At 59.8% G+C, this 12,469-nt stretch overlaps 2 protein-coding genes across 4 annotated transcripts; both read right to left on the bottom strand.

Annotated features, from left to right (window-relative positions):
- Positions 1-320: 320 nt before the first annotated feature.
- Positions 321-4,732, bottom strand: ISLR (immunoglobulin superfamily containing leucine rich repeat). Of its 3 annotated transcripts, none has more exons than XM_037395925.1 (2): positions 4,681-4,732; positions 321-2,955 (listed from the first exon to the last, which is right to left on the bottom strand). In XM_037395925.1, exon 2 carries the CDS (start codon positions 2,945-2,947, stop codon positions 1,697-1,699), a length of 1,251 nt encoding a protein of 416 aa, XP_037251822.1. In that variant the 5' UTR covers positions 2,948-2,955; positions 4,681-4,732; the 3' UTR covers positions 321-1,696. The 3 variants fall into 3 exon arrangements, with proteins under 3 accessions (XP_037251822.1, XP_037251823.1, XP_037251821.1); XM_037395926.1 differs by lacking the exon at positions 4,681-4,732 and adding an exon at positions 4,541-4,674; XM_037395924.1 differs by lacking the exon at positions 4,681-4,732 and adding an exon at positions 4,242-4,349.
- Positions 4,733-5,067: 335 nt separating this feature from the next.
- On the bottom strand, positions 5,068-12,129 carry ISLR2 (immunoglobulin superfamily containing leucine rich repeat 2). The gene is made up of 2 exons (XM_037396191.1): positions 11,858-12,129; positions 5,068-11,364 (listed from the first exon to the last, which is right to left on the bottom strand). Exon 2 carries the CDS (start codon positions 11,356-11,358, stop codon positions 9,259-9,261), a length of 2,100 nt encoding a protein of 699 aa, XP_037252088.1. The 5' UTR covers positions 11,359-11,364; positions 11,858-12,129; the 3' UTR covers positions 5,068-9,258.
- Between the last annotated feature and the right edge of the window lie 340 nt (positions 12,130-12,469).

Below are 12,469 nucleotides of genomic sequence, written 5' to 3'. Positions count from 1 at the left end.
GAGCTGGCTGGACACTGAACTGTGGGGCTGGAGAGCTTGTGTGGAGACTTGAGGCTCCAGGGTAGCTGCTTTTCAGCTGATTTTGGCGTCACTGCCTTCCGCAGGCAGCGATGGGGAGGGATTTTTGGGTATCCTGTAAGTGCATCCTCCCTCCAAGGCCATCATGGAGGGATGCTACAGCACAGGGAGGGCTTTGGGGGAGCTGGAGAGGAAAATGGGGTGCCCCCTGAGCAAAGAGGGTTGGTGATGAGTTGTGGTATCCCAGATGATGTTGGGCCTGCGGGATTTGGGGATGAACAGAAGCAGCACACACCAGCTTGTTTAAAAAAAAAAAAAAAAGGTATTTATTGCTGTCTGTACAGTTTGGTTATAAGGCGAGGGTGGCTGTAGGGGTCTGCCCAGCTCCCGCAGGTGAGTGCTGGCAGAAGGCACGAGAGCTGGAACACCCGTGCCTCGGTCGGGGGGAGATGGAGATGCTCAGCCCCCCACCATAAGGCAACGGGTTCCCCAGCACCCCAGGGCAGCCGGGTATGGTATATATGTCCCGCGTGGGAATACTAAAGCACTTAAGGAGTGTGTTTGTGGCTTATAGGTCAGTTCAGCTTCTCTCTCTGCTGTCTGGGTTTTCCCAATCTTTCTTCCTCCTGCTCCATCATGCAGCCCCTGCTCGGTTTCCCATCAGAGAGGAGCGCTGGGAAATTATTTTGGTCTTTGAGCTCAATCCCCCCGCTCAGGGGTCAGAGCTGGAGCAGGGCAGCTCAGTGGGTCCAGCCCAGGTGAGCATTTTGTACCGCAGGCTTCAGCGGTGAAACAGAAGGAGGAGGGGTGAGGCGAGTGGGAATCAGCTGCATCACGTCTGGGAGAGGTACCGAGGGTGGCAGGGCCTGATCCTGTGACATGCAGGGAGGGTGCAGGCACCCTGTATGCTCCCAGCACCCAGCCAGGAGGAGCCTTTTGTGCTTCTGCAGGGATGAAGCCTGTGAGAAAACTTCTCCTGCTCTATAACATGGCCTGATCCAAGCCCATGGCCCCATCCAATGTGTCCTACTGTACTCATCTTGCTTATAAAGCACCACCGTATCTCTGTCCCTCAAAGCCATGCGCCCTGGGACCCCAGGACTCCATGCCCAGGCTGTTCTCCCTCTCTCAGGCTGGTCCTTCTGCTCCTGGTGCTTCACCTGAGGTGGGTGGTAGGAAGGATGCACCTGGCCAACCAAGGGCCTGGGTGCTGGTCACGGTAGGGATGCCATCTTTGGTGCTGATGGACTGATGGGATCCTCTGTGAGAGATCCCCTCCCTGGTCACGGCTGGCTGCTGCGGGTGGAGAAGGGCTTGTGGTGGGCTCTGGGCGTGGCTGATGATCGCCCTGTTGAGGGCAGACTTTAACCCTGCAGCTGTGCTTTGGTCTCAGGAGGGAGATGTCAGGAAGCGGCAGATTTGGATGCCTGGCAAGTGGCAGCATGGCATGGATCTGCTCTACATCACCCGAGCTCGTTTGAAGCTCTCAACTAATGGAGCCCAGCCTGGCCCCCATTTAAGGAGGGGCTGAACTACCAGCCCTGGGCCTGAGTCTTGGCCCCCTTTGACTGCTGACCGCCCACAGTTTCCAGAAGCTCAGCAAAGGCATGGCACTACGTGAAGATAAATGCTACAGAAAGAGGGGGAATCCCCGAGGCACCGTTTCCTTCTCCCCCCTCTAACAGCAGAGCACGATGCTCAAAGCCAGCAGGAGGGTCCCCAGATGGACCTGGGGCGCTGCTCCTCCAGCCCTGCTCTTCGACTCCCTTGGCATGTGGTAAACAATCACCAGCTTTTCTCCGGCACCAGAGGGATCCATTTCATCCCCCTTGTAGCAGCTCCGACCCCCAAGGTGGCTGGCTTGGGGGTCATCTCGGAGCAGGTCTTCAGCTGGATTCTCCGAGCCAGCCAAGGCTACGTTGACAGAGACATCCCGCGTGCCCACATCGTTGACAGCAAGGCAGGTGTAGGTGCCTTCATCCTCCTTGCTGAAGTTGGGGATGGCCATGGTGCCATTCTTGAAGACCAAGAAGTGCTCTTGGCTCTGCTTGACATTTCCATCCCGTGCCACGTTGGGTCCGTTGATCTCAACGCGGCGGCTGGAGGTCTGGATCTTCCACCTGATCTCTGGTGGAGGGCTGCCCGCCACACTGCAGTGCAGGGTCAGGGTGAGGCCATCATACATGACGGTGTTGTCCAGGTTGGAGAGGTAGGTGAGCTGTACGGAGGGGGCAACACAGTGGTGGTCGGGGATGTCTGTGACCGCCCTGCCCTTCAGTCTGCCAGGAGCCACACATAAGGTAGAGCCCCCCTTGGTGATGGAGACGGAAGTGTTCTCGGTCCACTTCTTCAGCCAGAAGACCTTGCAGGAGCAGTTGAAGGGGTTGTTGAAGAGCTGAAGCTGGGACAGGGAGGGAAGGTTGTCAAAGGTGCCCTCAGCCAAGGTGGTCAACTCATTGTCGTTGAGCCAGAGGGAGCGCAGGTCCTTCAAGGAGTGGAAAGCATCCCGGGGCAGCCCAGACAGGCGGTTGTTGTTCATCTTCAGGATCTGCAGAGCACTGAGGTTACGGAGGTCCTGCCAGGGGAAATCTGCAATCTTGTTGTGGCTCAGGTCCAGGTTCTTCAGGTGCACTAGCAGGGCGAAAGCCCCTGGTTCCACCACCCCGATCTGGTTGTAGCCCAACCACAGTGACTGCACTTCAGGAACCTCAGCAAAGGAGCCCTGCCCCAACCAGCTGATCCTGTTGGCTGACAAGGTGAGGATGGTCACGTTGGAGGACAACCCCTCTGGTACCTCCTGGAGATCCTTGTAGGCGCACTCAGCCAACAACCGCCCATTCTTCTTGGTGGAGCAGGAGCAGGTGCTGGGACAGGCCAGGCAAGGACCCAGAAATGCAGCCAGCCCCAGGCAGCAGAGCAGGGGCCTCATCCTTCCTCCTGGGAACAGAGATGGGGGGAATGAACGGGAACGGGTCTAGCAGAGATGGGGATCTGCACCTTCTTGCCAAATACTAAGAGGAAGCGGCAGCAGAGCAAAGCACCCATGTGATTATCTCCAGCACTTCAGCTGGAAAAGGCTGTTTGAAATACTCCTTAATCTGAAGAAGGCATTTCCTCTCCAAGAGCAGAGCCTTCGATTACCTAGCGAGCGGGGACCTTCCCCCTAGACCCTTTCCTTCCCCCACTAGAAAATGCCTCTTTTCGATCTTTGATGTGATCCCACACCTCTCCCGCCCCCACGGTCCTGGTTCCCCAAGTTTTTGGATGAAAAGTGGGAGCTGGGGGTTCAGACTTCACACTGCTGCGGCTGAAATGAGGAGAAACAGAGCAACCACAACTCTTTCACAACCAGCCTTGCGCTAAACGATCAAGTTGCCGAGATTTTTCAGCACGCTTTCAGACCTCAAACCAACCCCCCATCTCCATATTTTTCCATGTCATGGAAAAAACCGTTTAAGTGTTTTTTCTCAGCAAGCCAGTGTGGGGTCCCTGGCTGCTGGAAGTCTTCAGAGCGAAATATTTCTGAGCTAACTCCTTACTCCCCTTCTGCCTGCCTTGCAAAGGGGACTGTGCACGCTTGGTTCCTGGCGGCTGGAAGCTGTGTCCCACCAGGGAAGAGGTTAACTGCGGCTCTGCGAGGAGCTGGCAGCGAGACCCCTTTGTCTTTGCCTTGTGGGCAAGTTTTGCTGCTCCTTCCAGTCCCCAACCCCATCATTTCGAGCAGGAGGGGGGAGACATTTTATTGGCAAAGGAGAGGCTGAGCAAGGCCTGCACAACAACTCTGTGTGTGTGTGTATGTGCAAAAGGGGACACAAAGGGTCCTGTCCTGCAGGGATCGACCACCCCGGGACTGGGGGTCAAGGGATGGGGAAGGAGCCCCGAGGGCTGTGGGGGTGATGAAGGGGTGAGAGCCCCGCAGTACGGGGCGGGGGAGCTGGGGTTGGCGGGAGGGGGGGGGTGTCTCCTTGGCTGATGCATTTAAAACCCCTGTTTGTGTCATTTTGGGGTGCCCCGTATCTGTCCCAGCCCAAGCTGCCAAGCGAGGTGTCGGTCCTGGCTCCCAGGGGCAGACCCCCAACCCCCCGGGCGAGGCGCTGCGGGATGCCCGGGAAGCAGAGCTGGGGGGTCCCGCGCCGCTCGAGCTCCCGAAGCACCCCTCCACCCCAGCTCCCTGCCACCCCACCCCATCCCACCCCCCGCCGGCATCCCCCCGGGGCCGTTACCTCTCCCCGCCGCCTCTCGCTGCCCCACGGCCCGGGCGGGCGGAGCAGCCGGGGGCGGGTGAGCGGGGCCGGCACGCCGCATACCAGAGCCGTGAATAACCGGTCAGCCCGCCCCCCCGGCCCCCAGCTCCCCCTAGACCCCCCGCTCCCCCCGGCCCCAGCGCTCCCCCCGGCCCCCAGCTCCCCCTAGACCCCCCGCTCCCCCCGGCCCCAGCGCTCCCCCCGGGCCCCAGCTCCCCCCCGGCCCCCCGCTCTCCTCGGTCCCCCGCGCCCGCCCCCGGCCCCTCCTGCCCCTTCACCGGCGGCGTCGGGGGCTGGAGCCCGCTTGCCCTCGCTCCTCCGGAGTGGGGGAAAACGGTTCGGCCGCTTCCCTCGGTCCTCGTCGGGCTTCTCCTCCCCTCCCCGTCCCCCGGGCCCTTTTGTTTTCCATGGCACCGACCCACTCCCGCTGTCGGAAAACGGCTGCCGGGGCCCTTCCTCCGCCCGCCCGCCTCCCCCGGGGGCCGCTGCCCGAGCCCCGCCGCGGCCGGCCCCCCTCCGCCCCCGCAGCGGGGGAAGAACCGACCCACCGCCCCCCCGCCCCGGCCCACCCCTCCAGGGGACGTGGCGGGGGGGGGGGGACGGACAGGGCGGAGGGTGAGTGGCTTCTGCAGGACGTGGGGAGGCTGCTGGGCGGTGAGTTGCCTCTGAGAGGGGGTGAAAGGCTGGGGGGCCTGGGGGCGGCAGGGTGCCCCCGCTGCAGGGCTGTGTGGGGCTGGGGCAGGGTGGGAAGGAGGGTGGGTGGGTGCCCAGGGGCTGCATTAGGGTGGCAGGAGGAAGGAGGATGAGCCCTCGAGGTACAGGGAGGTCACCCAGAGCCAGCTCTGCCCTGCAATAAACTGCTGATAAAAGCTTTTAAAAGTACATCAGGGAACGTTCATCCTTCAGGCACCGTCCTCTGGCCCGCCAGGACCACCTAGGAAGAGGTGGGCATCCAGGACCACTCAGGAAGAGGTGGACATCCAGGGCCGCAATGGTGAGTGGGTCCTTGCTCCCTGCCCTCCCATGCTCATCCACTGTCCAAACTGGGGCTTCCCCCCATCCCTCTGCAGAGGGGCAAGGACCTCCAAACCAGAGGGCCAAGGACCTCCAACCCAGAGCAAGCCAGACCCTCCTTGGAAAAGGCCCTGAACTTGCCAAGGTGGGGCAGGGTGGGGGCTGGAGCTCCCCTGGAGAGGTTCACCTCCCTGTATCCCAACCCAGCTCCTTGTCTTCACACTTGTCATGCCGCATTGGCTGAGGCCAGGCTGGGAACAGGCCTGGGGTTAAAAATAGTGCCACGCAAGGGAGAAAGGGATTATTTTGAATCTTGAGTGTTCATCGGGCGGCTTCACAGCATGGCAGCTGTGGGAGGTGCTGGCATGCCTGGTGGACTGTGGATTTTCTCCGTGGGGGTCAGGATGTGCTTTGCAAGGCACTTCTGGGAGCTGCTACTGCCCCTCTTGGGTGTGATGCTGTCACGGACAGGGCCAGCACGGGAGCTGCTTCCTGACCCCCGTGGGTTGCTGTCGGCAGTGCCCATCACCCTGGAGCAGGGCAGGGTGATGTCTGGCTGGAGGGGGATAGTCCAGCAGTCCCCCGTTCTGTGAAGCACGTCTTGACCATCAAAGGGGCTGCTCTGTCCATGTCTACAGGGACCCCAGACTCCATCTGTGACCCCCCGAGGCACAACTCCTGCAGTGGGTGCAGGCTGTGGTGCTGCCGGTGACCATACCGTGGGGGACACAGTGATGATCTTTTCCCTTATTTTTTTCATTTGGGATAAGAGATAATTTGGGGGTGGAAGGGATGAAGCTGCTTTATTCTGAGGCTGTCCTGGGTAAAGGGTGCCAGACGCCTTCCCACAGTTTAAGTGACACTCTAAGTGTGTGACAGCCCGGGCTGCGTGGGTGTGAGCTTGTCACCATCACGAGTGGCAAGTCCCACACAACCCCGGGCTGGCAGCAGGCTCTGCAGAAGGGTTAATGCCTCAAGAAGGGCTGAGCCTTCGTGCTGGGATGCATTAACCCTTTCCAGGAGAAACCCTTTCCAGCCCCCCCTGGACATGGAGGGGGTGGGAGGGTACAAAGCTCCATCCCTGACCCCTTCTTGTGCCTTTGGGCACCGGGTGCTAATTAGCACCCTCCCGAAAAGGACCAAATCTTGGCGTAATCCAGTGTCAGTAGGTAGCTCATCACAGCGAGATTCCCTATAGATATGTTAGGCGGGGAAATCTATTACTCTCTAATTAAACAGAGGCAGAGATGATTGTTCTTTTTCTATTCCTTATATGTTTCTAAGCGTGAAACTCAATTATAAGTGTATCCACAGAGGGGGATTTGTCTACAAGGGGAAGTCTCTGCTTGGCACGGGGTTTTAAAAGCTAGAGCAAACACCTGGGCTGCTGTGGAGCAGCTGCAGATTCCCAGGATTTGGGGGATTTGGGTGGGCACCCCCTGCCCACTGCCTCTTTGCTTGCCAGCCTGCTTTGTCTGTCTCCCCCACGCTCCCTGCTATAGGAGAAAGATGCAGAGGCCAGACTTAAAATAGAAAGACTTCCTCTGGAGGATGGAGAAGCGAGTGCTTGCTTAAGGGGAGGATCTACTGGGATGCAGAGGCTGCGTTTGGGAAGGGCGAGGGGCATCAGTGGGGCCTCAGGGGCCACCCATGGGTGTTGGTGAGTGGGTGACTGTCCCCACATGACAGTGGGACGACACCTCTCATGCAGGGACACTAGGAAGGCATGTGGCTTTGAAGCTACAGATAAGAAAAGCAATCAAATGCAGCCTTAAATCTTCACTGTGTAAATGTGAGCTTAAATCATCAGCTGGGTGAGATACGAGTGCTCCCGGCCGGGCTGGGAGGGGGTGAAAATCCACCGGGCACCTTCTTAGCACCCCTGGTCTTGGGGCTGGGAGTGCTTGGGGACCAGGGTGACACTAACCCTACCCAGGCAGCCCCATCCTGCCCCCGACACAGCTCTGCGGGATGGCACAGAGCCAGCCAGGAATGTACATATGTACATACATACAGGGTGTGTATAGGAGACAAGCGTTGGGCGTATGCATGCATGGAGAAAGAACGTGTGTATACACGGGTAGTGTGGGTATTTAGCATGTATCTGTATAGATATTGAGCATATATATTGTGTGCACATAGGTGCACAGAGCTTATATAAATTGTATGTATTCTTACTGTATATGTATGTATATAGTGTATGAGTACTGCTATGTGTGTAGAGTGTGTGTATGTGCCAGGGGAAAAACACTGTGTGTATTTTTCAATATATTTGGTTTACAGAGAATGTGTCTACAGAGTACATAACATATTTGGTTTATTGTATTTTCATACATATGCTGAATTTATAAAAAATTATATCATGGGTATAGACCTGAGTACATATGAAATATGTGTGCATAGTAAAGTGCATATAACAATTATTTGTGTGTATACGTAGAGTGTGCGTATATATAAAAGGAGTGTATACAGCATAGACGTGTATATATAGTGTGCATGTGTAGCTACATATATAGTATGTGTGTGAATTACATATAATATGGATATACAGAAATACAGAAATATAACATATATACAGTACGGGGTGCATGGTGTATGGGTAGGGGAAAAAAAGTATATTTATAGACTCTGTGTGCATGCTTTGCTGGTAGCTGCGGCAATGTGTCTCTGCACCCCAGTCTCCTCGGGGTCCCCTCGGCTGTGCCAGGCTGTACCGGGCAGAGCCCGGGGGCACCGGGGGGGGGCACCGAGTACAACCTCCCCCTCGCCCCCATCAAGCACAGACCCGGCTCCACTTTCAATCCCTTTTATTGACTCTTTCACAGACAGAAGCTCGCAGAAAGGCGCCCGCGGCTCTCGCCGGCCCCGGGGCTCCCGGGAACCGGAGGCGGGGGGCGGCGGCGGCGGCGACCCCTCGCCTCTCGGGGCCGGACCCCCGGCTGCCCGCCCGCCAGCAGCGCGGGCGCGTCTACGGCACAGACACTTGGCTACAAGGCTACTCTACCCAACACACATAGAGGCCCCGCCGGGCCGGGGGGGAGTCGGGGTGGGACCGCGGGGGTCGGGCCGCCCCCGCCACCCCGGGGAGCGGGCGGGGGGCGCGGAGCTGTCCAACCCCGCCGGGTGCTGAACGGCGCACCGGGGAGGGCACCGGGGAGCGCACAGGGGAGAGCACCGGGCAGCCCGGCGGCCCCCGGGCAGCGGGGAGGGTGGCGCACCGGGCAGCCCCGGCACCCACCGGGGAACGGAGAGCACCGCCGAGGAGCGGCAGGGACCGGGGGGCCGCGGTACCCACCGGGAAAATAGGGATGCACCGGAGCGCGATAGGCACCCCCCGGGGAGCGGCGGGGCGCGGACCGAGGCGCGGCAGAGACCCACCGGGACGCGGCGCGGAGCGAGAGGTTCCGCACCGGGCTGCGGCGAGCTTCGCACCGGGGCTCGGCGGGGCCAGATCGGGGAGCGGAGGGGACTCACCGGGGACCGAGGGAGCGGCGGGACCGGACCGAGTAGCCGCAGGGACCCACCGGGGACTCAATTGTTTCCAGGAAAAAAAAAAGAGGTTTTGGAATATCGGGCTTTTTTCTTTTAGCCATTTTTTCTCTTTTTTTCGTTTTTTTCCTTTAAGGAGAAAGAAAATAGGGGGTGAGCGGAGGGCCGAGGCGGGCGGGGGACCGGGAGTCGTTGTGGTGCTGTCGCCGAGCAGGTTGCAGGCACCGCCGGTACCCAAGACGGAAACGAAATCTGGGAGATATATCCCGCCCGCCCCAAGCATCCTCGGGGCGAAGTCCTTTCCCCGGGGACCTGCCACCTGAGGGAGGAGGAAGAGGAGGAGGAGGAAGGTCAGGCGGGCAGTCGCTGAGGATGTTGCGGTCTTTCCTCTAAGGAAAAGCAGCGGCGGTGCCCCGGGAGGCGGGGGTGGGGGGGTGGGGGGTGGCGGGGGGAGGTGGGGAGCGGGGAGGGGGGCAGAGGGGTGCGGGGAGGCTCAGCGCGGGCGCTGCCGGTAGTTGCCGTTGATCTCCTGGGAGATGGTGACAGCCTCGGCGCCCAGCGGCAGCTTGTCGCTGTACTCGGAGCGGACTTCAAACTCCTCGCCGTTGACTTTGGATTGCGACTCCACCATGGAGCTGGCCGCCACGCTCTCCTCTTGCTCCAGCTCTGGAGCCCCTTCGGTTTCTCTCCTCCTCCTCCACCTGCCTCCTTCCTCCTCCTCCTCCTCCTCTTCCTCTTCTTCCTCCACATCCGCTTCCCCCACCTCGCTGGGATTGTAGTTCTTCTCGGACTCCAGGTAGGAGGCACGGGGGTCGAAGTCAGCGGCCATGTGCTTTTCCATCTGGTCGGGGTTCTGGGCTTTCATGATGAGCTTGTAGGTCTTACCCTGGTACTTGGAGAGGAGGTGGCACCACGTGGCCCCCATCAGGGGTAAGGTGGCCAGCACCAGCAAGAAGATGCTTACGACCACAATGATGATGAGCGAGGGAATCTCTTTTTTGGTGGTGAAGACCACTTGGACCTGGCAGTCCTCCCCCAGGTAGGTGAGACACACAGAGTAGTTGGTGCCGGGGCTCAAGCCCTGGAACCAGTACGAGTTCACCCCTTCCTCGATCTTGGACCACTGGACCAAGGCGTGGCCCTGGCTGCTCTCCTGGCACAGGTAGAGCATCCTGAGGTGGACCTTCTCAGGCTGCATGTAGGTGGGCGTGAGCTGCACTCGGGCGTCGCGCTCTGACACATCTAAAGCAATCACCCCCAGGTCAAATGTGTGCTGCTTGAAGTCACCGCTCTGGTTAAAGGCGTGGTTGGAAATGTACTTGCTGGTTTGTGTGGAGCCACACTTCTTCTCAAAGGGTGGAAGCTGGAAAGGGACTTGTCCATTTCCTGTGGACTCTGTCCCTGCTGCTGAGGATGAATGGCTCTGCCGGGTGGGACCGAGGGGTTTGCTCCTCTCATCTGGCATGAGCACACTGTTCTTTGCTCCCTTGGCCCCAGGCTTCTTGTCACCTGGCTGTGCTTTGCCCCCCAGTGCATCCCTCCCAGGCTGCATTGGGTATTTCTGGGTGCCTGCCACAGCCACGTTGACCGAAGTCTGATTGCTCCCCATTTCATTGGTGGCCAGGCAGGTGTAGGTGCCTTCTTCCCGCTTGCTCAGGTGGGGAATCATCAATGTGCCGTTCTTGAAGACCAAGAAGCGCTCAGGGTCCTGTTTGGGGAGGTCCTTCCCAGCGCTCTCCTTCAGGTTCCCATTGAGCTCCAGGGTTTGGCTGGAGGTGCGGATCTTCCAGCTCACTTCAGGTGGCGGGGTGCCCATCACGGCACAGTGCAGTGTCAGGGTGAAGCCATCAAAGAGCTCTGTGGTGTCCAGGTTGGGGTAATAGGTCAGCTGCACAGTAGGCGAGGTGCACTGCACGTCTGGGATCTTCCCCACCGGCACTCCTCGGAGCTGCTCTGGGAGGGCACAAGTGATGGAGTCCTTCTCAGGGATGGAGATGAGTGTGCTGTCCATCCACTTCTTCAACCACTGGAGCTTGCAGGAGCACTCGAAGGGGTTGTTGTAGATCTGCAGGTGGGAAAGGGAACTAAGCGAGTCGAAGATACCCTCTGCAAGGGTGGTGAACTTGTTGTTGTTGATGCGTAGGGACCGGAGGTCCTTCAGGGTGTGGAAGGCCCCCTGAGGCACCAGAGCCATGTGGTTATTGTTCATCTTGAGCAGCTGGAGAGCACTGAGGTTGTAGAGGTCCTGCCAGGGGAAATCCACAATCTGGTTGTGGCTGATGTCGAGGTTTTTCAGCTGCACCAGGATGGCAAAGGTACCAGGCTCGATGGAACGGATCTCATTGTGTGCCAGCCAGAGGGAGGTGACCTGGGTCACCTCCACAAAGGAACGCTGCTGCAGTGAGGTGATCTTGTTGGCCGAGAGGCTGAGGGTGGTCACGTTGGAGGGCAGCCCCGTGGGCACCACCTGGAGATCCTTGTAGGCGCAGTCGGCGAACTGGTGTGCGTACTTGTCCACGCAAGCGCAGGGCTCGGGGCACGCCCGGGCCAGGCCGAGCAGGGCCACCAGCCACAGGGACAGCAGCGGGGCCATCTCCCCCTGCCAAGGGACAGAGGGGGCTCTCAGGGCTCCCGCCCCCCGGCCCCGCCCCACTCGCGGTCCCCTCCCGGCCCGGCGGGGCCGCGCCCCATTGTCTGTGCCCAGTTCCCCCCGGCTGCCGCCCCCTCGACCCTCGCTCCTTCTCGCTCCCTCTTTCCCCTTCCCCTCCTCTCCCCCGTTTTCCTCCCTTTCCCCTCCGGCTCTTCCCACCCTTCTCACTCTTTTTTTCTTGTCTTGGTTGCGCTCCCCCCTCCAAATAAAAAAATTAAATCTCGTTTTCTTCCTTCTTTGCTTTAATTTTACCTTTTTCTATTCTTTCTTTCGCTTTTTTTTTCTTTCTTTCTCCTTCCAGCCTTTTCCCTCTTCCTCTCCGCACTTTTATCCCTCCCTCGCCCGTCTCTCCCCAGTTCTCTCCTTCCCTATTTTCCTCTCTCCCCTGACCCCCCACCGCCCCCCCTTCCCCCTCCACATCGGGGGTGACCCCGCACCTTACCCGCTCCTAAGTGGCGTTAAGCAGCACGCAGCGCTTCTCCTCGCCGTTACCGGTCCTCCTCATCCTCCTCCCGACCCCCGTCCCTGTGGCACGGAGGAGCCTCCGCCAGCCCGGACCCAGGGGTGAGGGGCGCGGCGCGGAGGTGGGGGACCCCGCCCGGACCCCCGCACCCCTCCGGGCTGAGCTGCGAGCCGGAGCGGGACCGTGCGGGCACTGGGCTGCCGAGGCGAGAGCGAAGGGAGGAATTAGCATTTCTGCCAGCCTCCCCCTCCGCACGCTGCCCCCTCCCTCCTCACCACCCCTTTCCCATCCCACCACCCACCCACCGCCGCCGCTCGCCAGCCTGCGGCGGGGATAGAGCCGGCTGCTGCCCGGGGCGGGCGCGGCACCCCCCCACGCCCCCACAAATAAATAAATAAAAAAAAAAATTTATAACCCATAATAAACGCCCTCCCCGCAGAGCAACGAGTACAACTCACACGCACTTGGCAGAAACCATAATCCAGCCCCCCCGCTGTCCGCCTTCCCTCCAGGCCGCCTCCCCCGGTCCCCCCCACCCGGACGGGCTGGGATGCCGTCGGGGCAGCCACGGGACACGGCTACCCCCGTGTC

The sequence above is a fragment of the Falco rusticolus genome, chromosome 7, assembly GCF_015220075.1.
Source record: "Falco rusticolus isolate bFalRus1 chromosome 7, bFalRus1.pri, whole genome shotgun sequence".
NCBI classification, from domain to species: Eukaryota; Metazoa; Chordata; class Aves; order Falconiformes; family Falconidae; genus Falco; species Falco rusticolus.
The sequence above is the reverse complement of the archived record's forward strand: the minus strand, read 5'-3'. Positions and strand labels throughout refer to the sequence as shown.

Excerpts from the sequence above, each read along its gene's own strand:
- ISLR2 (XM_037396191.1), bottom strand. The coding sequence starts at position 11,358 with ATGGCCCCGCTGCTGTCCCTGTGGCTGGTGGCCCTGCTCGGCCTGGCC.
- ISLR (XM_037395924.1), bottom strand. The coding sequence starts at position 4,323 with ATGCGGCGTGCCGGCCCCGCTCACCCGCCCCCGGCTGCTCCGCCCGCC. Across the intron at positions 2,956-4,241 it reads GCGAGAGGCGGCGGGGAGAG|GAGGAAGGATGAGGCCCCTG; the intron begins GTAACGGCCCCG and ends CTCTGTTCCCAG.